Source organism: Asparagus officinalis, chromosome 8, assembly GCF_001876935.1.
Source record: "Asparagus officinalis chromosome 8, Aspof.V1, whole genome shotgun sequence".
NCBI classification, from domain to species: Eukaryota; Viridiplantae; Streptophyta; class Magnoliopsida; order Asparagales; family Asparagaceae; genus Asparagus; species Asparagus officinalis.
The window spans coordinates 81,293,951-81,320,455 of NC_033801.1; the positions used below are offsets into that span (position 1 = coordinate 81,293,951).

General features: G+C 40.2%; 1 protein-coding gene across 1 annotated transcript; it reads left to right on the forward strand.

The window, feature by feature from the left end:
* LOC109822719 (E3 ubiquitin-protein ligase ATL4-like) lies at positions 1,260–26,505 on the forward strand. Its single transcript, XM_020388950.1, has 3 exons — positions 1,260–1,318; positions 10,948–11,050; positions 25,844–26,505. Exons 2-3 carry the CDS (start codon positions 10,948–10,950, stop codon positions 26,332–26,334), a joined length of 594 nt encoding a protein of 197 aa, XP_020244539.1. The 5' UTR covers positions 1,260–1,318; the 3' UTR covers positions 26,335–26,505.

The window sequence follows — 26,505 nt, forward strand, 5'->3', positions numbered from 1 at the left end:
GAAACGCGAGGTGGAGATCGTCCAGGACGAGCATGAGTGAAGGAGAGGCGGCAGGCTTTGCTTCGTCGAGGAGAGCTGGCGGACGAAAAAGAGTTCGACACGAGAAAAACCCTAGAGCGGTGATTTGTTTTGATGGGGGGAAAGTGTGGCGCTGGTTCTAAAAACCAAAAATGAAAATTTGGGGACCGTCCCTTTAGCCCATTACATAATTTATTAGCAAAACTAATTCAACCCCAACGTTTTATTTTAAAACGTTGTTTTAGACTCTATTGTGACAGGTGAAACCGTCACAAAACCGTTTCCTTAGACAGCTAAGGGGACGGTTTTAAACCGTCCCCAAATAACCGTCCCCGTATACTTATTTTGTGGTAGTGTATAATGCTCATTTTCGCGTTCAACTGCAAACATCTTTTTTTTATTAATGTCTCTAGTATGTCTTTTGGCCTTTGTCGTTGCATCCGTAATGATTTAATATTAATTTAACATTATATCGAAATATTAGTTCTATTATTAAAAAATAAATACATTTCTTATATACATATTTAATAAAACTTAAACACAACTAAGCAAGAAAAATAGGAAATATTACATCTTTCATTTTGGAAATGCATAAGAAACTACTGAAGAGCGATACCAAAGGTGTATCACAGTATTATGGGAGTGAAGGGAGAAGAGTTAATGGTATAGTTCATTTTGATTAAAGTAGATTTATTAGTTCGTGTAATTAGCATGCAGGTTCTTGCTTAAGTCAAAATCTGGGTTGAGAGCTTGTAGATGTGTTTATTTTTATTGTTTCCCTGTTACTCCTGGGTGGTCTTGTACTTCAACGTTCACTGGTTAATGAAAATGTTCATTTACCAAAAAAAGTGTGTGTATCATAGTAACAAAAAATTGTATAAATTCATGAATGCTGTTAACACCAATTTCCTACTGTATCGAAATATAATGACTACCGCTGAAATGTTTGAGTGCATATGTTTATTTACAATGCCAATGTGCATCCAACCTAATATGGTTTCATTAGACATCATATTATTTACTGATATTCATTTTCTAAAATATACACTAATAATGAAGCTTCTCAATGTTTGTAGTCTCAAAGGGGACATCATGATTGTATCGACATCTACAAAGAACCAGCGTTCCATAATCCTCTTTTTGTAGTCTCAAAGGGGACATCATGATTGTATCGACATCTACAAAGAACCAGCGTTCCATAATCCTCTTCAGAAAAATCTCAATCATCAGTCATGATTGTATCGACATCTACAAAGAACCAGCGTTCCATAATCCTCTTCAGAAAAATCTCAATCATCAGGTATACAATCGCAAATATTAATCTTCTCTTCGTTTTAATCTCTTTCCTGCAACAAACGTTTATTCGTATGTCAAGAACTAAATCCATAGTTTATCAAAGTTATTTGCATGGGAACGACCTGTTCATACTAGACAAGAAAGTTGACCACAGTTTTGAGAAACTTAATTTATTTTTGTAACTAGCATATTGTGAAAACAAGCATGAGGAGTTTCCCATATTTGGTGTACTTTAGTTTATGACTAGTGTTATCTTCCGCCATGCTGCAGGGGTTTTTTTCTTTCAAATTTTTTGAAAAAAAAATTGATGTAATTTAGTTGTAGAAAAGCTAGAATTTGGCAAATGCAGAAGATATTCTTAAATAGGTAATTTTAAGACATCACAAAATATCAGGATATTTGATGAAATCTGGAATTGTGGCCTAAAGAAATGTCTACAAGATCACTCCTTCGAATGAATTGCTCTGGATGGTGCAACTTCCATGTTCATGTAATGAACTATATGTTGGGTGCGCGTGCTCTGCGGAAGCCAAACAACCAACCGACGTGCTTCGAGAAAACCAAAATACCAAACGCCGATATAAAGGCCAAACCAATAAAATCAATGCCACAAACTCAAACAACCAATTTTAACGTGGTTCAGCAAGTTGCCTACGTCCATGGGGCAAGAAGGGGATGGAGTTTTCACTAATAGAGAAGAAGAGTACAAATTGAGATTATAAATCACTCGAATGAACAAACTAATCTCACCACAAAGCTCTTAATCTCTCCAAACAAATCCTAAACAAATAGCTCAAAAATACCTCTTTTCTGTGCTCCAAATATCCCAAATCCAAGCCTAAGAAACCTAGAAACGTATGTTGGTATTTATAGTAAACACCAAGCGCAATAAGACCAGGAAACACAATATGGGCCTGACCTGCTACGCGGTCGACCGTCACGGTCGACTACGACCATCAAACAGAACTCAATAATTTATTATAGGGTCTGGCGGTCGACCGAATCAAATGACAGAGCCCAAAATCGACTACAGGGTCTGGCGGTCGACCGCGACGATCGACCGCGCCAAATCCAGACTCATGCCTGAGCCTGTGCACATTGGCGGTCGACCGGCCTTGCGCCGCGGTCGCCCACGCAGCTCCAAACATGACTCCTGCGTCCCAAAACCTGTTCTTCGCCAAATTTTCTTGCAGTTTCTTTAATTCTCCACATTGGTGAAGTTTTTCCAAAACTGAGCTGACACCAACCAAATCAAATGCCCAACTTGTTGCGTCCAGTACAAAGTGAAATGATTCACAACAACGGACTCAATCCACAATAAGTCGAGACCCAAACGGGAGTGCGAACACTCTCCCAAACGTCGGTATCTACTAACCAAATCGGCTGCATCATAAATGACTATCTACATATCCTTTTTCCTAAGGAATCAAGCCTTCATGTAGTTCACCCAAACGGCCTCCAAAGACCCTCAAACAAATAGAAAAGTCCGCAACTCTTCACCATTATCACCAAATGATCTACAACTGATAGCGCTCCCAATGGCCCCAAATTGACACAAATCAAACACCTCCATCTGAGGTAAACCAATGGTCGTATCCAAAATAAGTCCACCGGTTGTAATCGAATCCAAAACCAACTCATCATCTGTATCCAAATCCAAATAATCCCCAATCTGTGTTACCTCAGCTGGAATCTCAAACGATGCAGTATGATCTGGAGTATGTGGAGTAAGCTCCACCCAACGTGAAGAAGCATCACCCTCCATCTGCTGCGACATCCAAACGATTTGATCAACACTCTCCCTGCCGAGAGTCAAAAGTAACATACCTACTCAGAACAAAATCAGAAGCTCCAAAACGATAATCAAACGAGCCTCTGAATCCTAAACGTGCAATCGGATCAAATCTCACATCCTTGATGTGACCAAATACTGGGTAACCAAGTATCCAATGCCAACCAAAATCTAAAGCAGCTCCACTAGATCTAATAACTCCAAATGCAGTAGTCGGCAACCTATGACTAAGATGACCCAAATATATCGAAGCTCCAAAACCTAAGCCAATGCTCGACAACCAACGCTGATCCTCCTCCAGAAAGGAACGACCAATCACAACTGTTATCTTATCTCGTTGCCCTAATGTCTCCACACCAATGAAGTGTCTCAAATTTCCATGAGCTTGGCACAAATGCAAGAAAGGACCCCTACCAAAGCTAGAACGATGGGTTACCTTTCTGCCAATACACTTCTTCCAATTGTTGTTGAATTCTAGGTCTTTACACCAACGGGAACTGGTCATGACCCAATAATGCCTAGAACAATCACCAACTACAGAAACCAAATACTGATTACCTCCCAATGATGCCTTCTTGGAAGGCCTCCAAATGCCTGACTGAATACAACCTAAAAGACCCTTCGATTGATGGATAGAAGTGTAAAACTCCACCTCGGTCTTCATGCTCATACCAACATGCTCAAAGGACTTCAAACTACAGGTCAAAACACTCCTTAACAACCAATGCACGGCATAACCAATCAAATAACCCAGCTTCAACAAATGTCATAGTCTAGCCAAATCCAAAGAAGTCGTCAGCTCTCTATCCAACATCGTGCTCCCAATCAAATAATATAAATTATTCCTCTTAACACCCTTCATCACAATCATGGACCCAAATGTTACCTTTAAACGTGCATCCGCCAAGGTCATCCTATAGCCTGCTGCTTCCAAAGCTCCAAGTGAAATGATGTTCTTCTTCAACCGAGGAACGAACCTCACTCCAACCAACACTCGAATCACTCCGTCACTCATCTGAATATGAACGGTACTAATACCACCAATAGGGCATTCATGATCATTACCCATGAGCATGACATCCCCTCTTTCCAACTCCTGAAAGCTAAAAAACCAATCCCTCCTAGGGCAAATGTGGTATGTAGCATCCGAATCAAATATCCACTCTGTAGAGTCGATAACACAAACTGACGGCAGTGCAGATAACGAGTAGCCCGAAGAATCCAAAATTGAATTGTTGCCACTAGTCTCGACAACATTTACCTCTGAAGCTTGAATAACTTTTCCCTTATTCTTCCCGGCTCGATCAACCAACTTTGGACATTCGGCTTTCTAATATCCATCTTCTTTACAAAAGGCACACTGATTGCTACGAATTCCAATATGTGCCCCTCTAGACTACGACCTCCTACCACAGTTTGGACTCTTTGCTCCTGCGACTAATGCCTCCGCTACCGTCTCAACTGAAGTCTCCTTATCCTTCTTTTGAAGCTAATAATTCACAAGTGCAGTGGTGACCTCACTATATGAAAGAGATGTCTTTCCATTAATAAGAGTAAGAACGAATGTCTCATATTCCTCGTCAAGCAAGGAACTCAACAACAACAACGACTTGTCCTCATCTTCAATCATAACATCTATATTGGCCAAATCCATAAGAAGATTCGTGTAGTGGTTCATGTGATCACCAATGAAGGTCCCCTTCTTTAATTGGAAGCGATAAAGCCTCCTCTTTAAATGCCAGTGGTTCTCTACATTCTTGGTCAAATACTTTCCCTCTAGGATCTCCCAAATCTTCTTAGCCGAAGTCTTATTGATCACATCATATTTTAGATCTTGAGTGAGACAAGACCTAATCACACCACACGTCGTTCTATTCATCTTTTTCCAAACATTCTCATCAATGTCGTCCGGTTTCCCGTCCAACTCCAAAATATCTTCTAAATTTTGTGCATTGAGTGCATCCAAGACTTCGCATCACCAAAGTCCGAAATTGTTTGTGCCATTAAATTTCTCTATGTTAATCTTCATCGAGTGGATATTCAAACTTTGGACGATCTTCACGCCAGAAGTACCCTCCACAACTCCTTATTTCTTGACCATCTTTCTCAAAGCACCAAAACAAATATGGAACAAATGAGGAATAAATCCAAACTGAAAAAGATAGATTCTTTACCAAAAAGATCCCACCTGTATCACCAAATGAAGCCCTAGTTTAACTTCCAAAGCGATCTACTCCTCCAAATTGCCCAAGCGTAGCCCGAGCTCTGATACCACTTGTTGGGTGCGCGTGCTTTGCGAAAGCCAAACAACCAACCGACATGCTTTGAGAAAACCAAAATACCAAACGCCGAGATAAAGGTCAAACCAATGAAATCAATGCCACAAACTCAAACAACTAATTTTAACATGGTTCGACAAGTTGCCTACGTCCATGGGGAAAGAAGGGGATGGGGTTTTCACTAATAGAGATGAAGAGTACAAATTGAGATTAAAAACCACTCGAAGGAATAAACTAATCTCACCACAAATCTCTTAATCTCTCCAAACAAACCCTAAACAAATAGCTCAGAAAATACATCTTTTTTGTGCTCCAAATATCCCAAATCCAAGCCCAAGAAACCCTAGAAACGTATGTTGGTATTTATAGTAAACACCAAACTCAATAAGAACAGGAAACACAATATGGGCGTGACCCGCTACGCGGTCGACCGCGACCATCAAACATAACCCAGTAATTCATTACAGGTCTGGTGGTCGATCGCGACGGTCGACCGCATCAACCGACAGAGCCCAAAACTAACTACAGGGTCTGGCGGTTGATCGTGATAAATCCAGACTCATGACTGAGCCTGTGCATGTTCGCGGTCGACCGGCCTTGCGCCGCGGTTGACCGCGCAGCTCCAAACATGACTCATGCGTCCCAAAACCTGTTCTTCGCCAAATTTTCTCGTGGTTTCTTCACTATATTCTACAACAAAATATTTGATAAGTTGATCAAGCTTTGATGAATTCTTCATGAGTAGAAAATGTAAAAAAATAGAAGGTTCAATAAATAAAACACATTAATGTTTCCACTAAAAGTTAGAAAAAAATATAAATATATGTAGGAGACAAATGCGGGGAGAAAAAAGGTTTGTAAAGTCATACATGTTTGAAATAAGTTGGGGAATTCATAAAAAGATTCACAAGGGTTGGTATATGAAGAGAATAAGCTAGTTTTCATATGATAAAATTTATTTAAATCAAAGGAAAAAAACAAAAAGGGAAACATTTGAAGCAAAATAACCAATGATGAGTTTAATAATGTTAGAACTATATAAAAAGTCAAAAGGGTACTTGCTCCAAACCAGAGGTGTCATAACCAGTATATGACGAAGATATCAAAGGCTGAATTTGTTAGATATAGGTGTCCTGCAAGCAATAATTGTATATTATAACAGGACCTATATGAATATAACATCCTTGTTCAAAATAATAGTATGCTATTTTTCTTAGATTTATCTGGTATTTTTAAATATAGATAAAGTTCTTAGAATGATACTAGACTATCAGACATTTTGGATATGATCGTAATGAAGAGATCTGATTTGTCGCTAACGTATATTCTAAAATATTCCTAGTCGATGAAGTGTTAAAATAAGACATCATTGTTTGTGTCAAAAGTTTCCTTTTCCATTGTTTTCAGAACCTGTTACACCGTTTATCGATTACAAGTTCAAACTGAAAGAAAAGTTGATCTTTTTATAAGATCTCCTTACAACGAAAAATAAAGATTATAACTTTATCAAACAAAACGCAGCAGTAGTTTATCTCCCGCTGCTTTACGTGGGATCTTTGCCTTTGTCGGGGACGCGTTAGTCCGTGGACCATCGCAGATCAACCCGATAGACAATATGATTACGCTCTTGTTTCACGAAGGAAACAATTGCGGAAGCGACAATCACGACCAAGCGAGATTGTGGCTCTTCTCGAGATTAAAACCAAGTTTAATCCGGAGGAAAGAAGGGGAAAGAATCACAAACCTTTCGAAGGGGCTTTCTTTATGAAAGTATTCGCTAAGCTCTGATGATTCTCCTCTGAAATTCGTGGTTAACTGGACAATTTGACAGTACCTCTCCTTCTTAATCTCAGATCCTAGATGCCCTTGTAAGGAGACCCTTGACTTCTATTTATAGGCCTTTGGAGATGTCCTTTTGAATAAGAATTTGTGTTTAAACGTCATCTGTAGTTTATAATTGTCCAAACGTGTTTAGGGATAACCTCAAAGCAGTTGGAGAGGTTCTGGGACGAAAGAATCCTTAAAAATCATCGAAATCCGTGTTTAGGGAGGTTTTGTGTTCAGCAAGAGTCCTGGTGGCTCGGAACTGTGCGAGTCACCATTTGGTGGCTCGGAACTATACGAGTCACCATTTAGTGGCTCGCATGGATGCGAGTCACCATTTGGTGGCAGATGCGAGCCACCATTTGGTGGCTCGCATAGGTGCGAGTCACCAATTGGTGACTCGCGCCTACACGGACCTCCGAGTGATGTTTCGTTCACTTTTTTGATACTTTAGCGATTTGTAATTCTTCCAGTTCCCTTGTTTTGCGTATGCTTCATCGCTTCGATACTTTGTGCATTCTACTGATCCAATTCATACTCTTACTGATGTTGGATAAATTCTCTTGACTTGGATAATAACGTTTATCGTCTTTTCCTTGTCTTGAACTGTGTTTAAGGTCTTATAGGCAATTTTTAACCCCTACAGATACCCCCTCCAAAGTGTTTCAGTCTCGTTTCTTTTATAGAAGAGCCTGAAATACTTTGGATGTGATAGGCCTTATCTGCAGAAAGACCTGTTGATGGGCTTCATCTCTTGACTTCTTCAACCTTCAATCTATTCAACGTTCTGTCGAATAGATGAAGTTTTTTACGGTTCTGCGTTTATCGTCTGACCGCTGTCGAAGTCTTGAATTGAAACTAAATGGTGTCGTTGATTTGACGTTGAGCTGACTATCTTTGTTGGGAATTCATATTTGACAACGCTTTGACAGACGTTGGTCAAAAGTTTGCGTTGAAGCGGAGAGAACCAGTTTATACTCGTATACTCTTAGGAGTTTTGGAAGTTAGTTTAGCCTCATATACTCATCAAAGGTCGCCGGGTTATCCTTAAGAATATTCTACACGATATTCTCCAGAAACTTCCCGTCGAGGGTGGGAAATAGTTTAAACTCATATACCCATTAGAGTATGAATACGGATACCGTATATGTTGAAAATGATCACCGAGGGACCAAAACACCCAAAATTTGGCCCAAACAGCTCGCTATACATGCGAGCCAGCGAATGGTGGCTCGAAGCAGGGTACAGGTCGGACTTTCCTTGATTCCGGCTACTTCGATTGGTTGGTTAATATTCGGCCGGGCTATGTGATCTACCGCGTCCGAAATCATTGCGACATAGAACCCTACTTGCCATGTCGGTTCGCTCACCAATTTGGTTACGATCAAATTTACATCGGGAACCCAAACTAACATCTCCGGACCCGCGGAGGTTTAGTGGATGGGGCTCGAGCATGGCTTTGGAACATCACTGGTTGTACCGGTGTCAAATTTAATCTTCCGGGCGTCGAGCGCAAGTTAGAGCTGACTTTCCTACAATGCCGGTGGCTTTTGGCGGCCAATGAACATGTGACAATTCAAACGATCACTGAGTCAACCGACGAAGAGGCTTCTCGGGTTGCCACCCGAATGGTACATGAATCGACGGGTAAGCATCTTGCAGACATTTATCATAACTTATACCCGGATAGTCTTCATGTGTAGCTAGCACCTCTGTTGTACTTGTGGATATGATCCACTGCCAAGTCTTAAGTTGGGTACTAAAGTCACACTAAGCGCGTACTTAAATCCTATGAAATACAAATTTATAGAGTAATGCATATGATTGATACGCATATATAATTTTCACCGGATACACATAAAAGGTTATATGTATCGGTAAAATCAGAATGCTATGTGCTTAAGAAATAAATTTCAGTATTTTTCCCATAAAGTTAACTTTTAGTCAAGTCATTGACTTTTTGGTCATATGCTGACTTACTAGTTAATAATTGGTAAATTACGAAATACTGTATTGATATGGTATTTTCAATTATGAAATACGCCTTTTATTATACCTTGATTAATGAGTCATGAGATGAGTCATTAAGGTGGTATGGCTTGGGAACATGGTTTTAGCACATAGTTTTGATTCTTCATGACTCATTGCATGACTCATGAGATGAGTCATTGCATGACTCATGAGAGAATCATTGTTTTGATAACTCATGGTGTGACTCATAGGATGAGTCATTCATGTCATGACATATGCTTCCTCTATAAATATAAGCTCTCTTTCTTCTTTCTTGGTTAATGAAAAAAATAAAATAAATGGTTTATTCATAGTTGTTTTCCATAAAAGAAAAGAAGAGAGATCTACCTCTTACTAAACTCTAGCAATCTTTGAGTAAGATGAAGTAGTAGGATTTTAAGTACCCCGGGGTGAATATCTTGCCTTGTGTCTCAAGAAGACTCCGATTTTATCAAGCTCACTTGAAGACTTGGAGATCCACTACGAGGAGATTTATTACTACAAGGAGCAAGAGCTAGGGGTTGTTCTAACTTCCATTGAATCACGCTTCGAAAGTATGACTTTCTAAGTCTTGAATGCTCTCTTTAATATAGGGATCATGTTAGATTTAATTAGGGTGATCCTATTTTGTATTCCATGCTCTCTACATGTTTAATATTATTATACATACAGTATTCCGCTACGTATTTTGCATGTAATAAGCACGAGATTTCCTTTAGAATCAGGAACAAATTTTCATTTCTAAAGCAAAAGGTAGAGGCCCAAAGTATCTGGAAAAAAATGCGAATTCCTGTAAGAAAAATATGCAAGAGAATAATACACATGAAAAGTATTTACCAATTAGCAGAAAACAGGGGAAAAAAACATGATAGCGAAAGTGAGAGATGGCACATAATTGGGCAGAAAGGGGATTAGATTTCGTATGTTGACCATGAAATCCGGGATGGAAATTGAAACGGTTAGTTATAGGCGTCTTCAATTTCGTACAGATCATGGGGTTTAATTAGAAAGCAATTTAAGAGGGTTATAGAGACTGATTAAGTATAAAGGTTGAGAGAGTGGGTTAATTGTAAGGTAGGTCAAGTGGCATTGATATGTTTTGTCTTAGCATGCATTATTGATAGATTAAAGGAATGTATTAATTGGATTATGAACTTGGAGAGGCTAAGAGGTTACATTTTATGTATAGAGATAGTTGAGAAGTTAGTTAAAAAGAAAATTCCAAACAATAATAAATGAAAAAAAGGCAAAAAAATATTAATCCAGAAGTTACCAAGTGGCAGCCAATATGAAGGGCCTTATTTTAGTATGTAGTATAGATATAGATTAGAAAAATATGAAATAATATTATTTGTCCAAAGTCCCATTATTATTGAAACCGCTTACTTCGCAATATTGTAGAATTTCCTTTTATTATGAAATGAAACTAGTTTAGATTGGCCAATTAAATTGGTTAGTTTTATTGAAATAAAAAGATTTGAATGATAGGAAGGAAAGCTAATTAATTAAAAAAACTGGATGCCCTTTTCTGTCATAGGTGTCTAGGCACTAAACTGAATTTATTAATAAGTCTAATAGGAATTTCAATCAAGGAGAGCAACAAAACTTAAAAGGATCCTTTAATCGATTTTGTTTAGAGGGCTATATATGGTTTAACACTAAGCAACTAGCTTAACACTATATTCCTCTTATTTAATTTGTAACTGAGAAACGAATTACTTCATGCAGATGTGGCGTAGCAGTATTTCAGAACGACCTACATTACGCTGGAGTTCGCACAAGAGAAAGCCTTGTCCAGTGGGGACGGTTTTTATTAGAAGATGGAAGCCTTGTAAGTAACCCTAGATTTGCACTTTTATTTAAGAGTAGAATTTTTCATCTTCATGCAAATTTACATGGAAGAAATAGCTTACAAATCTCCTATGATCATATGCATTGTTTTAAATATCCCTAACTTATCTGATATACCGACTAATATCTAATATATTGGCTGATATATTCTTTTGTAAAGCTTGCAGCAAAAAGATATTGTCTCAATATAATTTCGCACTTTTTAACAATTTATGGGCGATATTTAGCTAATATATTTACCATATGTTGGCCAATATTTCCTTTAATATGTCTTATCTGGGAGGAGTCCATGACGGTTTGGATTTTTTGGGTGGGGTGGGGTGGCACAAATGAACAAATAAAGTCAAGTTTTTTTTTTTTTTGATAAAAAATAAAGTCAAGTTTGATATGACATAACATTATTCCTTTCATTTTGTTGGTTTGAAGAAGATTATATGACATAAATTTGACGATACAAATGCTTTACTTTAAATCAATTCAACTAGCCCAACAAGTTAAGAAAACTAATTTAATAGCTAATAAGTTACACAAATTTGATTGTGCAGTCTACAGAGTTATATAACTTAAAAGTTAAGAAAACTCAATTCAAATGCAACAATAAACAATATAACCTGAAGTAAAAGGTAATACATCTAAACATCAAATTAAGTTTCACATTATATTAAAATGAAGACAAGACTATACATTTTAACTAACATACATGTTATATTAAGCAAACATTTTAACTATAGTTAGGAGCTGCTTTCACTATTTTGAAATGCAGGTAATTGAGATTTTACATATTAAATTAAGTAATTTTCTACATTAGGCCTGTTATAGTAATCCCATTCAATAGAATATGGTTCATTGCCAAACAATGGGTTAGTAAAAACTCGATATAGACCCTTATCAATTTGGAGGCCCAAGCCCAGTAGAGAGTCCGACTAAGCCAGCTGGATGATTCGATGTTTCTTCATGCCGACTCGAAAGGCGGTACCAGTCAACCCTCTCGTTGAAGATAACTTGCCAAGAGTCCACTCGACCAGACATCCCACGTCTTGCAAGGACGACTCGAAGAGACATTGCTTCTTAGCAAAGCTAAAGGGTATCTTCTGTTACAAAGCTTATCCATACTAACAACGTATCCACGTCATACCTACAGATGGATCAACCATCATCACACCTCAGGGCTCGTTAGCTCACGTCACTTGTCAATCCACGTGGGCTCTGACATGCCGCCAATCACTCCCCGATCGAGGCCGAAGTCATCTTGCCCCCTGTCACCAACTGACACTAGTAGAGCAGAAGCTGACTCAACTGCCAGCACTGCACTTCACCATCGCTCTACTGTGCTCGGCCGAAGTGACCAACCTACCTTCATACCCTTGGGTATAAATATGGTCGCTATTCAACCTTATAAAGAGGTCGGTTCACAATCTTGAAACCCCCTAATTCACACATTACATAATTGCAAGAACACATAGTTCTTCATTTACCCCACTCAAGTCATCAGCTAACTTGGTTGTCGGGGGTACCATAGGGAAACTGATCCCCGCCCGCTCATGATTTTTTGTGCATGCAAATTGCCCAGCACCCCCAACTCAAGAACTAGACACAAAGTTGGGGAAGAAAGTAGCCTCCTTTCATCATCCCACAACTACAAACACATCCAAACAAGGACTGAACTGGCTGTCTCATCAAGTCATCAATAATTTAGTGCCCACTGTGGGGCCTTCTTTTTTCTTGAGAAGATGTGTCAAGTTCTGAACAATGGTCTGGTCCGTCTCACCTTAAAGAACGACACCAAAGCCATATTACTCAAGCCCGACTAGAATAAAGTTCACCGTCTCTCAGTCCTTCAGAAGAGTAATTTGCCCCTCTTCAAGAAAACATGTCAAACCTTGTGGAGGAGGTCGACAGATTTAACTCTGGAAGATACCGGAGTTGTATCACCCAAGCTAAACGGAGTCTAGAGTTATATCATTCAACCTAAGAAGGGTTCGGTTTTGGCTGAGAAGAGTCGACATGGTCCTCTCTCTCAGCAGCTTTAGCAACATTCTGGGAGTATTTGTCTAGTTAACTATCCATACGATGGAAGATCTCCCATTACCTTTAAAGCTTTATCGAGAAAACCACCATAGTTTGTCTCTTTGGAGAAAACAACTCCAACTTCCCGATGATGAGATTATAGGACAAACTCAGGGCCTGCCAGCCCATTGTCTTCTCAGGAAGGGCAACTCCAATCCCTCAACTGGTAGCTACATCACAAAAGTTTCCCAAGCCTTTAGGGTCGAATCATGCTATCCGCAAGAACTCCCTCTGGAAGGCTTGCACATAGCCTAGGCGAATCCTGACTAGAAGTTCACTAACTGAAAAGTCTCAGAAACTCAGAAAGAAGGGCTCTAGCGTCCCCAAGACATATGCTTGAGGAAATGTTCACAGTAAAAATTGTACAATTTTTTTCATTAATAATAAAATATTCATTGAATCAAGGCATAACATGTGGTCGACTCCCACAGTCATCTCTCGACCATCATCGTAATATTGAAGATTTAGTCATCTACATAAGACCTAGAAACTCAACTTTAGATTTGTCATTCTACCTAATAGCCCTCAAGGCCGGCCCTCCGTAGGCGAAAAATCTAGTCAACTTTAGCAAGTTCTAGGTGTTCAACCTAGGTTAAATAAAAAGCTTTTGATATCTTTTCAGGAATAAACCCAAGGAACAATATGTGGTTGACTCCTACAGTCATCTCTCGAACACCATGGTAATATTGAAGACCTAGGCATCTATGTAAGATCTAGACAGTCAACCTCAAGCCTGTCATTCTACTTTGTAGGCATCAAAAATTGTCTATAGGTCTCCACGAACGGCTCGGCACTAAGAAAAGATGATGAACGTCACTATCCAATTCACAAAAGCTTGATTGATGTCAATGAATGCATAAAGTGGATTGACGAACTACGTGGAGTAACGGAGTTTCAGAATAATGAGGATATGAACTGATCGGGAGCCTCACATCACTTACAAAAGGGGAAGCGCTGTATGTGTCTCAGTTTAATCCATAATGATCTAATCATCGGATCTTATAAATCTCCTTGTCGGCTTTCCAACGCACTTTGAATCACTCAAATCCGAGTTCGGACGTAGAAATTACGACGAAAACGGACAAATGCACGGAAAAGAGCGTCTCAGCCTGAGTTGAGACACCCCGAGGTGTCTCGGCACAAGCGAGACACCCCAAGGTGTCTCGGCCAAGGCCGAGACACCTAAGGGTGTCTCCGCTCAGGCCGAGACCCAAGGGTTTCTCGGCCTCGCTGAGACACCCAGGGGTGTCTCCAGGCCTAAAAATGGGCTTTTGTGCAGTTTCAACCACCCGAACTTCCTGGAGCCTATAAATACAGTCCCAGGGCCTTCATTTTTTTAGATCTAAAATTTGAGAGAATTGGCGAAGCCCTGCTGGACTGAAGACTGAAGGTGCATGGATTATAGAAAGGAGGAGGAGAGATCGGATCGAGTTTATCGGCATAAAGAAGAGGAACTCGTCAGATATGCAGCTCTCGTGTTCGTTCCTTGAGATTACCCTATTATGGTGATCTTAAGAAGAGCAATTATCTCGCCGTTGCCGAGATAAGCGCTACGGTTTATTGATTCCTTCGCGAATCAATGAAGCTCTACCTAATTTTTCAGCAATCAGATCTGATCGACGGTGGTCCACGGATATCAACATCCCCGTCACAAGCCAAGATCCCACGCAAGTAGTGGGCGATAAACACCCGTTGCGTTTGTTTGAAGAGAGTTGTACTTTTTTTTGTTTTTTTCATTGTGTAAGAAAGTCTTATAAAAAGACTAATTTTACTTTGAATCTATAATCGATAAACGTGTAATAGATTCAGCAATAAAGAAATCAACTTTCACCGCAAACAAGCTGGCGACCACAGTGGGAGCCAACAGCTTCACTGCCGAAGCTGTCGTACCGTAGCCGATGATCAAGATCCCGGTGCTCGAAGAGATCGAACACGAATTCGACTAGCAGAAATTCGAGGAATATATTTCCTCCTCCTCCTCCAGATCTGCTCCTCCTCGTAAGCGTAGGAAGATCTCCTCCTCCTATAAGACCCGCTGGTCTCCAGATCTGAAGACCCAAGAAGTCGATCTCCTCGCCGTCGCTGCTACATTTGTACCTTGCAACGATCCGTCGGCATCCAATGAGACCAGATCTGCAGATCTGAATTCCTTCGCGATCAAGGAGTCGACTGCTGAAGGCACGCCAACTCTATCAAAGAGAGCACGTCAAAGGAAACGCCAACGCCTCGCACGGTAATTCGCCAAGACTTTGGATCAGTTGGATGGACTTTGTTACCAAGCAGATCTGGAGTTCAGAAAGCGCCAAGTGGCTAATCTATCGCCACGACCAGCATCGGGATCCTCCTCCCGACCTCCGATTAACGAATGAGTTTGTGTCAAACGAACCCGCTCTACTCTCGAGGAGCGAATCCAGAAGCGTCGCGCCTTGCTTGCGCATGCCCGGACCCTTGTGCGAAAAGCACAAGAATGCAAAAGGACGAGGCAGTTAAGAGATCGCCGAGATCCAAACAAGTTTGGATGCCAAAAGTCAAATTAGCGCCTAAGGAAAAAACAAACGGAACTATCATCAAGATTTTGTCAACTTTAGATCCCGAACCTCCGGTAAAGCCCCACCGCAGCGTGGATTTCCCCAAGTTCAGGATTCCTCTGAAGGATCGCCTCGGTTCTCTACCCGAAGATCGAGGCAAAGTGCCTGTTAAGGAACGCTTGGGACCGTTGAAGGAACCCCGAGCAAACATCCAGACTGAGGGTCGTACGCGACCTCCTAGCAAGTTAATTTCTGTAACGGCCCGCTTAGGGGTGCGTACAGAAAACCGGGAGCCCGTTAAGGTTTCACCCTCACAAAGGTGTGATTCCAAACGTGTGACTCCCACAGATGCCAACAAGGCGATGTTTACTCAGAGGAAAATACGTCAGACAGACGAACGTGTTATACTTAAGAATTCATGTAAACAGCTGATTGGTTGCTCTGACTGCAACGTCGATGAGTTGTACTATCGGGCTGGGGGTACGAATAAATCTCGAAAGAGAGGTACCCGGGAAGTGAACTCTCACTGTCCGTGTACCAAACTAATCAGGGCAGTATTATCAGTATGTAGCTGTCCAAGACTACTCCACGGAGGGTCTCGGTATTCGAGAGTATCTCTGCAGAAGCATTGAAGCCCAAATCAAGGCGTTTTAGCAAGAGACGATCGGCCAATCGAGATGAGGAACTCCCAACATACACCATCAATATGGTCGATAAGGGGAAGTCTCCGATTACTTCTTACCTCGACTTCTCCCCAAGAAAGAGAGTCAATTTGGGGATAGACCAACTAATATTTCGGCTTCAATTAGAAGACGTCGGGCCTGAACGATCCGTAGTCATCGCCAATGTAGCTGATAAGAGGAAATCGACCCGACCTTCTGATTCAGACCCCCTCATATCACATCGTCTGACTCGACTACGCGTAGGAACTACTAGACGTAGGGACTATCTGAGGATGAATAAAGGATTATCATCAGACGATGAAGCATCAGACGCTTGTTTGGCGGTCACTTCAGAGGCTACCGTATCTAGTCCCGAACAATCCCATGAGGCGTTCATGATCAACACTGAGCAAATCGCCAAAATTCTCGAGGATGCTCTAACCAAGCAGAAAGAGGCATTCAAGATTGAAATGAAAATGGCTATGCTACGGATGAGGGAAGAGCATGACCAACAAATTCGAGCTTTGTCCAATCAAATTGACAGATCCAACCGTCGCAATACTGCTAACTAAGTAGGTAGCGATTCAGATGTGGATGAACACATCAATGTGGATGATCCTCCCGTTGACCAAAATGTTGGGGGTGACCCTACTAAAGATAACAATGCTAGGGGTGGTCCTACCAATAATGACAACACTGGGGGTTGTCCCGTTATTCCTTTCAAGAATCGTCCAAGATCTGATACAAATGAGGACGAGAAAATAAAGGATCTCGAGAGCAAAATCAACGCGCTGATGTCTGCTCAGGGGATAAAAAGGACCGGTATTCCGTCTCCCTACCCAAGAAAGTGGGATTCGATCTCATATCCGGCAAAGTTTAACCTGGTCAACTTCACACTATTCGACGGGAAGGGCTCGCCCAATCAGCATCTGATCTACTTCAAGTCCCACTTGGGTATGATCTCCGACAATAAAGCCTTGATGGTTCGGTCATTCATTGGCACCCTTCGCGGGCCTACTTTCGATTGGTATCGCCGTCTCAAGCCTGGAAGCGTTGACAGCTGGGAGGATCTAGAGAGCATGTTCCTCGCTCACTTCTTTGATGATGACATCGAGGTATCAATCAGGACACTCTTCGATGAGAAACAGAAAGATGGAGAGTCGGTGGATACCTTCATCAAACGCTTCTGTAATCTGGCAATGAACTGCAAGGATCCCGTCACAGAGTAATTCATCTTGCAAACCTGTCATAACAACTTTTCCATTAACATCTTGGACGTTATGGGAGTAGAGCCGCTCAATACCTGGAAAGAGTTGAAGATGCGCGAAGAGCAGGCCGAACACTTTCTCAGAAAGAGGAATGTCGAAAGAAGCCAACCGATGGCTAACCCTCTGAATCTGAGTCTCGTTTCCCATGATGAAGGGAAGGTACCTACAACAGTTGTTGACGTTAATCAGACGTCACAACAACAGTCCCGAAGACAGCAGAAGACTTCGGATCTGAAGCTCCAAAAAGAGTACTCATTCAAGGACGAAGACGTTCCAGCCATCTTCGAGACCCTTCTCAAAAATAACAAGATCAAGCTGCCACCTATTGTAAATCAAGAGGACGCTGACAATACTACGGATCCAAAGTATTGTGCGTACCACAGAAGGGTCCTTCATCCCACCAATGATTGCTTTGCTCTCAAGAATAGTATCCAAACCTTGGTTGAAGCCAGCGTTATATCGCTCAATTAAGTCGAATGAAGACTCCGATAAGTATAAGAGTATAAACTGCTTCTTCCTATACTCCGAAGAGTATACGAGTATAAACTGCTTCTCAATACTCCAATAGGTATACAAGTCTAAACTATTTCCCACTCTTGACAGGAAGTTCCTGGAGAATTTTTATACGTATTATTCTTAAGGATAACCCGATTATGTAACTGAATACAATGTCTGACCCAGGTCTGCAAAGGAAGCTGGGGGTGGATGATTTATGTAACGGGAAGTTCCCGGAAGAATGCTACATGTAACTTTCTTAGGGATAACCCAATCATTGCAAATAAAGTGATAAACACTAAACCCACCGTGATTTTTGAACACTCGTTTGCTGAGATGAGATTCGATCACTTTGTTGGATCAATCTTCCTTTACAAAACTCCTATTGATGTTTGACGACTCACAGTCTTCCACCACAAAATCCCCCACCGATCAGACTAATTGACGGTGGGACTACCAAAATTCCTTTTGGTTGAATCCGCTCAAACTCCTGATATGCTTGTGCACTCAACACTCCCATTGTTAGAGTCTGGACATAGTAGTCGGAATTTTAATCTTTTGATTGTTGACAATTGTCAAACCCTTCCGTGCTAAGTGTTTGTCACTTAACACTAGGAATCCCCTCTGAGTAATTTGTACGAATTAACACTCCCATTATAATTTGTACTCCCACTCTCACTCCCATTTGGTCAAACCTTCCTACAGTTAGGATCACAATCAAAATCCCCTCTAGATTCCTTTAATGAACGGGAGGTCCACATTCAAATCGAGTGATCAAACCTTCCTACAGTTAGGATCACCTTAAACTCCCGCTTGGTCAAACCTTCCTACAGTAAGGACCAAAACCACAATTCACTCTCGATAAACGAGAAATTTACCTTTAGTTCGGTAATCAAACCTTCCGACGATAAACGAGAAATTTACCTTTAGTTCGGTAATCAAACCTTCCGACAGTTAGGATTATCCGAATCTTTCTGATTCTTGGAGTAGAGATCCCACTCCTAGTGTCACCTTTCCGGATTCTGGGGATGGAGATCCCACCTCGAGTCTCCTTTCCAACTGGAGATAGAATATAAAATTCTTTCTCTTCAGTGTTGGGAGATAGAATAAAAAATTCTTCCTCTCCTGTTTTGGGTTCGTCTTTGCCCCAATAGAAGACACCACTTTTTCAACTCCCATAATCCGTGGTTTACACGTACGGGGAACTTTATCTCAACTCCTAAATAGAGATAAGCCTACGTCTAACACACGTTACCGGTTTATTCTTTCACGGATTGAAGAAGACACCAGAAATCCAGTCTGGGGACTTTTATCCCGAATCCTAAGAAAGGATAAGTCAACGCCTAATACGCGTTGCCGGTTAGTCCTTAACCGTAAAAAGGACAAAAGCCCACATATTCAATATTGTGGCAGATTGTTATTAATAATATCAAAATCCGTGCTTCACACGCACGGGGAATTTTATCCTGAAGCCTAAGCAGGGATAAGCCAACCCTAATACGCGTTGCCGGTTTAGTCTTTTACCAATTGAAGAAGACATCAGAATCCGATTCTGGGGACTTTTATCCTGAATCCTAAGTAAGGATAAGTCAGCACCTAACACGTATTGCCGGGTAGTCTATTCCTGTGATAATGACAAAGTCTACGTATTCAATATCGTAGCATCAAGTCTAAGGGAGTTCATTCCTTTAGCACAACGTCACATGTGGAATGGACTTAAAACAATCCGCATGTAAGCCTGATTCAAACGGTAATCGGTAAGAGCACGTCAAATCCATTGAAGGCTGAGGGTTTGCCAAAAATCCTAAATTAATGTATGATACACGTCGCTGTTTAGTCTTTTCACAAGAGAAAGATGAAGTCTACGTATTCAATATCGTAGCACTAAAAGGGTTAACTCTTTTAGCTTAACGTCACATGCGGAACGGACTTGAACAATCCGCATGCTAGCCTGACTCAAACGGTAGTCGGTAAAGGCTCATCAAACCCGTTGATGGTCGAGGATTTGCCAAAAATTCTATAAATGCAAGTCATTGACGCACCAGCTCCGTTAGTTGGTCTCGTGACTCGAGTATCCAACAACGCCAAGATAAGATCCACACATGCAGATGGATCAGCTTTAACAATTGGTCCTGCAGTCCCAACATTTAGGACCGCCATGCTTAATACCTTAAGAGCTTAAACTATATAGACTCCAGCAAGCATACGAGTATAAACTGTATCAATGTCAGATGATCCGAAACCCTAGGGTTAACGCCAGTCAATGCGTAACCCTAGGTCAACGCCAGTCAACGCGTTACGATGAAAAAGATAACGTATGGCGATTTAAAACCCTAGGATCAATGCCGGTCAATGCGTAACCCCAGGTCAACATCAGTCAATACGTTGCGATGAAAAAGTCAACGCATGGCGATTCAAAACCCTAGGGTCAACGCCGGTCAATGCGTAACCCTAGGTCAATGCCAGTCAACACGTAACTCTAGGTCAATGGCAGTCAACGCGTTACGATCAAAAGTCAACATAAGACAATTTAAACCCTAAGGTCAACGTCGGTCAACGCGTAACCCTAGGTCAACACCAATCAATGCATTACAATGAAAGAGTCGATACGACAGAGAGGGTCAATTCTAAGTCAACGCAATAACACGAGCCAAACTCAACTCATCAGTTTTAGACTCGAGACTCCGACGACGGCCAGACGATAAACGTAGCACCGGAAAGACTTCAGCTATTCGCCAAAGCATCGAATAGACTGAAAATCGAAGGAGCCAAGAGTCGAAGCTAACTACAGGTCCTTTATACCGGTCGAAGGCTAGACTAATCACATCCAAAGTATTCCAGCCTTTTCTATAAAAGAAACGAGTCTAGAACGCTTTGGAGGGGATATTTGTAGGCATCGAAAATTGCCTATAGGTCTCCACGAATGGCTCGGCACTAAGAAAGACGATGAACATCACTATCCAATTCACAGAAGCTTGATTGATGTTAACGAATGCATAAAGTGGATTGACGAACTACGTGGAGTAACGGAGTTTCGGAATAATGAGGATATGAACTGATCGGGAGCCTCGCATCACTTACAAAAGGGGAAGCGCCGTATATGTTCTGGTTTAATCCACAATAATCTAATCATCAGAACTTATAAATCTCCTCGTCGGATTTCCAACGCACTTTGAATCACTTAAATCTGAGTTCAGACGAAGAAATTACGGCGAAAACAGACAAATGCACGGAAAAGAGCATCTCAGCCGGAATTGAGACACCCCAAGGTGTCTCGTCACAAGCGAGACACCCCAAGGTGTCTCGGCCAAGACCGAGACAACCTAGGGTGTCTCGACTAAGGCCGAGACACCCAAGGGAGACAACCTAGGGTGTCTCGGTCTCGCTGAGACACCCAGGGGTGTCTCTAGGCCTAAAAATGGGCTTTTGTGCAGTTTCAACCACCCGAACTTCCTGGAGCCTATAAATACAGCACCAGGGCCTTCATTTTTTAAGATATGGAATTTGAGAGAATTGGCGAACCCTGCCAGACTGAAGACTGAAGGTGTACGGATTTCAGAGAGGAGGAGGAGAGATCGGATCGAGTTCATCGGCATAAAGAAGAGGAGCTCGTCAGATCTGAAGCTCTCGTGTTCGTTCCTTGAGATTACCCTGTTGTGGTGATCTTAAGAAGAGCAATTATCTCGCCGTTGCCGAGATAAGTGCTACGGCTTATTGATTCCTTCGCGAATCAACGAAACTCTACCCAATTTTTTAGCAATCAAATCTGATCGATGGTGGTCTACGGATATCAACATCCCCATCACAGGCCAAGATCCCACGCAAGTAGCGGGCGATAAACACCCGTTGCGTTTGTTTGAAGAGAGTTGTACTTTTTTTTTATTTTTTTCATTGTTTAAGAAAGTCTTATAAAAAGACTAATTTTACTTTGAATCTGTAATCGATAAACGTGTAATAGATTCAGCAATGAAGAAATCAACTTTCACCGCAAACATACCTAATAACCCTCAAGAGCGGTCCTTTATAGGGCGAAAAACCTAGTCAACTTCAGCAAGTTCTAGGCATTCATCCCAGATTGAATAAAACGCCCTTGGTACTTTTTCAGAAATAAACCCAAGGCACAACATGTGGTCGACTCCCACAGTCATCTCTCGATCATCATGGTAATATTAAAAGACCTAGGTCTACGTAAGACCTAGGCACTCAACCTTAAGGTTGTCATTCCGCTGAAAAGCCCTTGGTATCATCATATTAAACCCAAGGTAGGAAGTTCAATGGTTTGACCACCTTCGACAAAAAAGACTTAGGCACTACAAATCGCCAAGTCTTTGTCAACTAAAGGGTCGAACACGTTGCTAACACTAAGGAGCTCAATGAACCAATCGTCTCGACCCTTTCATCAGGTCATTCCAATCTGACCGACTTACCCCAGCCAACACTTGGTTTTTGCAAATAAAGCTATGAGCTAGCAGAGTCAAGCAAAATATGAAGAGTAAAGATAAACTCAAAAATGGAGGCAAAGTCAAATCTTTATTTCAATTAAAGTCGATTACAAGCTTTGTTACAAATCCATGTCCACCTACTATAAGACATGTTGATACATATACAAAAAAGAAAAAGAAGCTAAACAATGCCGGCAAGACGCGATCCCTCAGAGCTCTCGACCATATCGGGGAGCAGAGCTTGGTAGTTGTTCAGCGGTGACAGTAGAGTCGACAGGTTCATTAGCCGCCCTAGAAGAAGAGGCGAAAAGGCCCTCAAGGTCATCCCTCAGCTCATCATCACCACCACAATCACATTATAAGTCGACTTATACTGTTCAAAAGTTGACTTATGACTACATGAGTCGACTCATATGAATTACAAGTCAACTCAGCAGAAGAAAAATAATAATCAACACAAAACTTCATAAGTCGACTTATAACATGCACGATAGATATAGACAATTCTGGAATTTTTGCGTAGCTAGCTTTATAAAATCAATTAAAAATATAAAATCAACTCCAAAAATCATAAAATTTTGAGGAATGTTTCTAAACATGTAGATGAATACGTTAGAGATATAATTTCTTAAATATTACTTCTTATTTGTGAGAAACAATTATATGAACATAGATATTCCAGATTCTAAAAATTACTGAAACATTTAATTTTGTAAAATCAATTTAACATAGTAAATTAACTCTAAAAATAATAAAAATTTGTAAAATTGTTATAAACATGTAATATAACATATTAGAAAAAGAATTTTCAAATTGCGTTTCTCATTTGTGAAACCTCACCTGTTTTGCAAAAACATGCACGAACATGAACTTGTTAAAACTTGATTTTGACGAATTCATTCCAAACAAGTTTTAAATTACTTCCCAAAAGGTTTATAGACTTGATAAAGATATGAAATATTGTTATTAAGTCTATAATCCAAAAACACTATATTTTTCTAAATACAATAGAATATGAAACATATAAATATGTATATAAATATGTTTATTTGTTTCATATGTATATAACTAAACTAAAACCAACTTATCCACATGAAAACAAATAAGTATGTATATAATGTTTGTAAAAACATTGTTTGTGGATAAATCAAAAAACGGATAAACCAATAAATTGTGTGTGTATATAATATTGAGCTTAAAGTATTAAACACAAGTATAAACCTAAACTAATGTATGCAAGAAGAAAATCTTCATTAAGCTTGATCTTTGATAATCCTCCTCTTCATAGTGTGGATGAAGCTTGATCTTGTACTTAACTTGAATATTGCAAGGCTTCATTCCAATTGTCTGCCAACCTCTTTTAGATATCATCGGGAAGACACAATCCAACCAATCTCCAACATCGTTGTTTGTCTAGAATGTCTACTAACAAACACTAGATAAACAATATTAGGAATTGTTTGTAAAGTCATCAAAACAAGATTAGAGATATATGCTCATAAACATGAGACCTAACATCTTGTGCGTGCAGATTGCCCATCAACCCCAACTCAAGAACCAGATACAAAGTTTGGGAAGAAAGCGGCCCCCTTTCATCATCCCACAACTACAACCACATCCAAACAAGGACTCAACAGGCTGTCTGATCATAGTCATCAACAAGGCTCTTTAATCTTTCATATTTTGAATTAGTCCCTCAAATCTTTGAGATTTCTACGTGTCTCCCAATTCTTTAAGTTATTTTGAAATCCCTCATCATTGGAATTTCTGTTACATTCCCCATTTCTCATAGTTGTTTCAAGTTGAACCCTCTAGTTGTGACTTATAGATTTGATTTGAGGGATAAATTTCAAAAAAAGTTAATAATTGGGAGACCTAATAACTAATTTAATGATTTGAGGAACTAATTTCAATATATGAAATAGTTAATGACTAAGAAAACCCTAAACTATTATATTATGCATTATGGGTTTGAGATGGAGTATATCTGTCTCAATTAATTGGACTGGGCATAACTTTTTGGAATGCATCAAGACATGAGTGAGATTGGGCTGGGAATAAGTTTTTTTTTGTAATTTTTACTAAGCGTCTTGAAGCCTGCTCTGCTAACCAAGCTTCACACTATTGTATGCTCATCATCAACCCTACTGGCCCCCTGTTGGGCTCATCCCTGAATATAGCTATGTATAAAAATCTTTTTTTTTTAATGTCTATAACCTTAGGAAAATTTTAGCAAAATTCTAATAGGCTCTTAAAAAAATAAGTTACAACTGGTTAGCAATGGTAAATATATATCATTTACATTTGTTTATATGCTTATTTTTCTCTAAGTTTGTTTGGATTATATTTTATATGCTTATATTTCTTTAAGTTCGTTTAGATTATATTTTGGAACATTATATTATGTATGATCATCATCCAATATGATACTAATATTTATTACATATTTGTGGTATTTCCCGGATTTCTGCTATCCTATATGGATTTTGACTGTTTGATATTCTCTTGATGTATGATATTTAAAAGCTTGATCGTATGTTATTATTCTTGTGTTCTTATTCATGTCATTCAATTTTCACTTTCCTTATCAAAAGCAACTTTTTTTCTTGGTAATACTACTACTATGTATGATCAACACCAAATATAGCGATGGTAATTTACTCAAAATAAAAATATCTACATAGGACACATTTTGAGTTATCAACTGTTTCACGTTCCGTGCACTAAGTGGCGTATAATAAATATGACATTTATTTACAACCACCAAAACCGAACGAGTCATATAGTGCTTAACAACGTTATGGTTAATCTCTGCTCAATATTAGCTTGAAGACTATGCCACAAAGTTTTGCTACCCATGTGACAAGCCTATAATTAGTAGATCCAATTGCCTTTGCTACCCATGCCACAAAGGCGATATAACATTGTTTTGGCTCTTCATCTTCCTTTTTATAATTACCTTTTTCTCTAACAAATTTGAATCAAGAGGATAGGTATGCATAAAATAGATTATAATTATTTCTTTTACAACTATACTTTAGTAGCAGTGGGTGTGGGTCGGGCTGGGTCAGGCCCTACTTCTCTAATCCCGGGTCTAGGGCGGTTCAGACCCTACTTCTCTGATCCCGGGTGTAGGATTGGACCCGGTCTGGCCCATGACCCACCTAGCGGCAGACCGAGTCGGTCTGGACCGAGTTTGTTCAACTTTTTCATATTTTTTTTATTTTTATTTTCTAAACTATATTAACTTTGTATTCATATTTGTATCTATATAAGAAAATATGGAAATTTCTGATTATACTTTTTTGCAGCTCATCCGCAAGCAAAGACAGTGTCTTGGAAATGGTACCCTGGATCAAATTTCGTAGCTTACAGACGGTGGCAGATGATGATTTTAACCATCATCATATTTAGCATGTTTGGAGGCTCATTCGTCTTAGCATGCATTTCACTATGCTTACTAAGACGATGTGAACGTCGTCACCTCAGGTATCAGACAGTTCCAGCCTCAGCCCCAGCCCCAGTTGCAGCACGCGATTTAGAGCGCCAGGAGATCGAAATGTTCGAGATCTCAGCACTCGGTTTAGAGCCCCAGGAGATCGAGATGTTCGAGATCTCAGCTTACGTTGCTCCAAAGAGGGAATCCAGCGAGGACGAAGAGTTGTGCGCGATATGTCTTGAGGAGTATGAGGGTCAGCTGCTTCGAACCTTGACATGTACGCACAAATATCATGCCACGTGCATCGACCGGTGGTTGTCCTCTAACAGGACATGCCCACAGTGTCGACGACGCTACCCTTAGTGTACTTCTTAGCTGCATTGAAGTGTAGGGCATTCTAATTAGTGGTTCCTCATATTCTTTTTCTTCTTCCAGTTATAAAGAATCTGAACTCAGTCTAGTTGCTAACAGCTGTATTGATCGATGTGTTCAAAAATAGATGTTTGTAATCATTTTGTATGAGTTATATTTCGA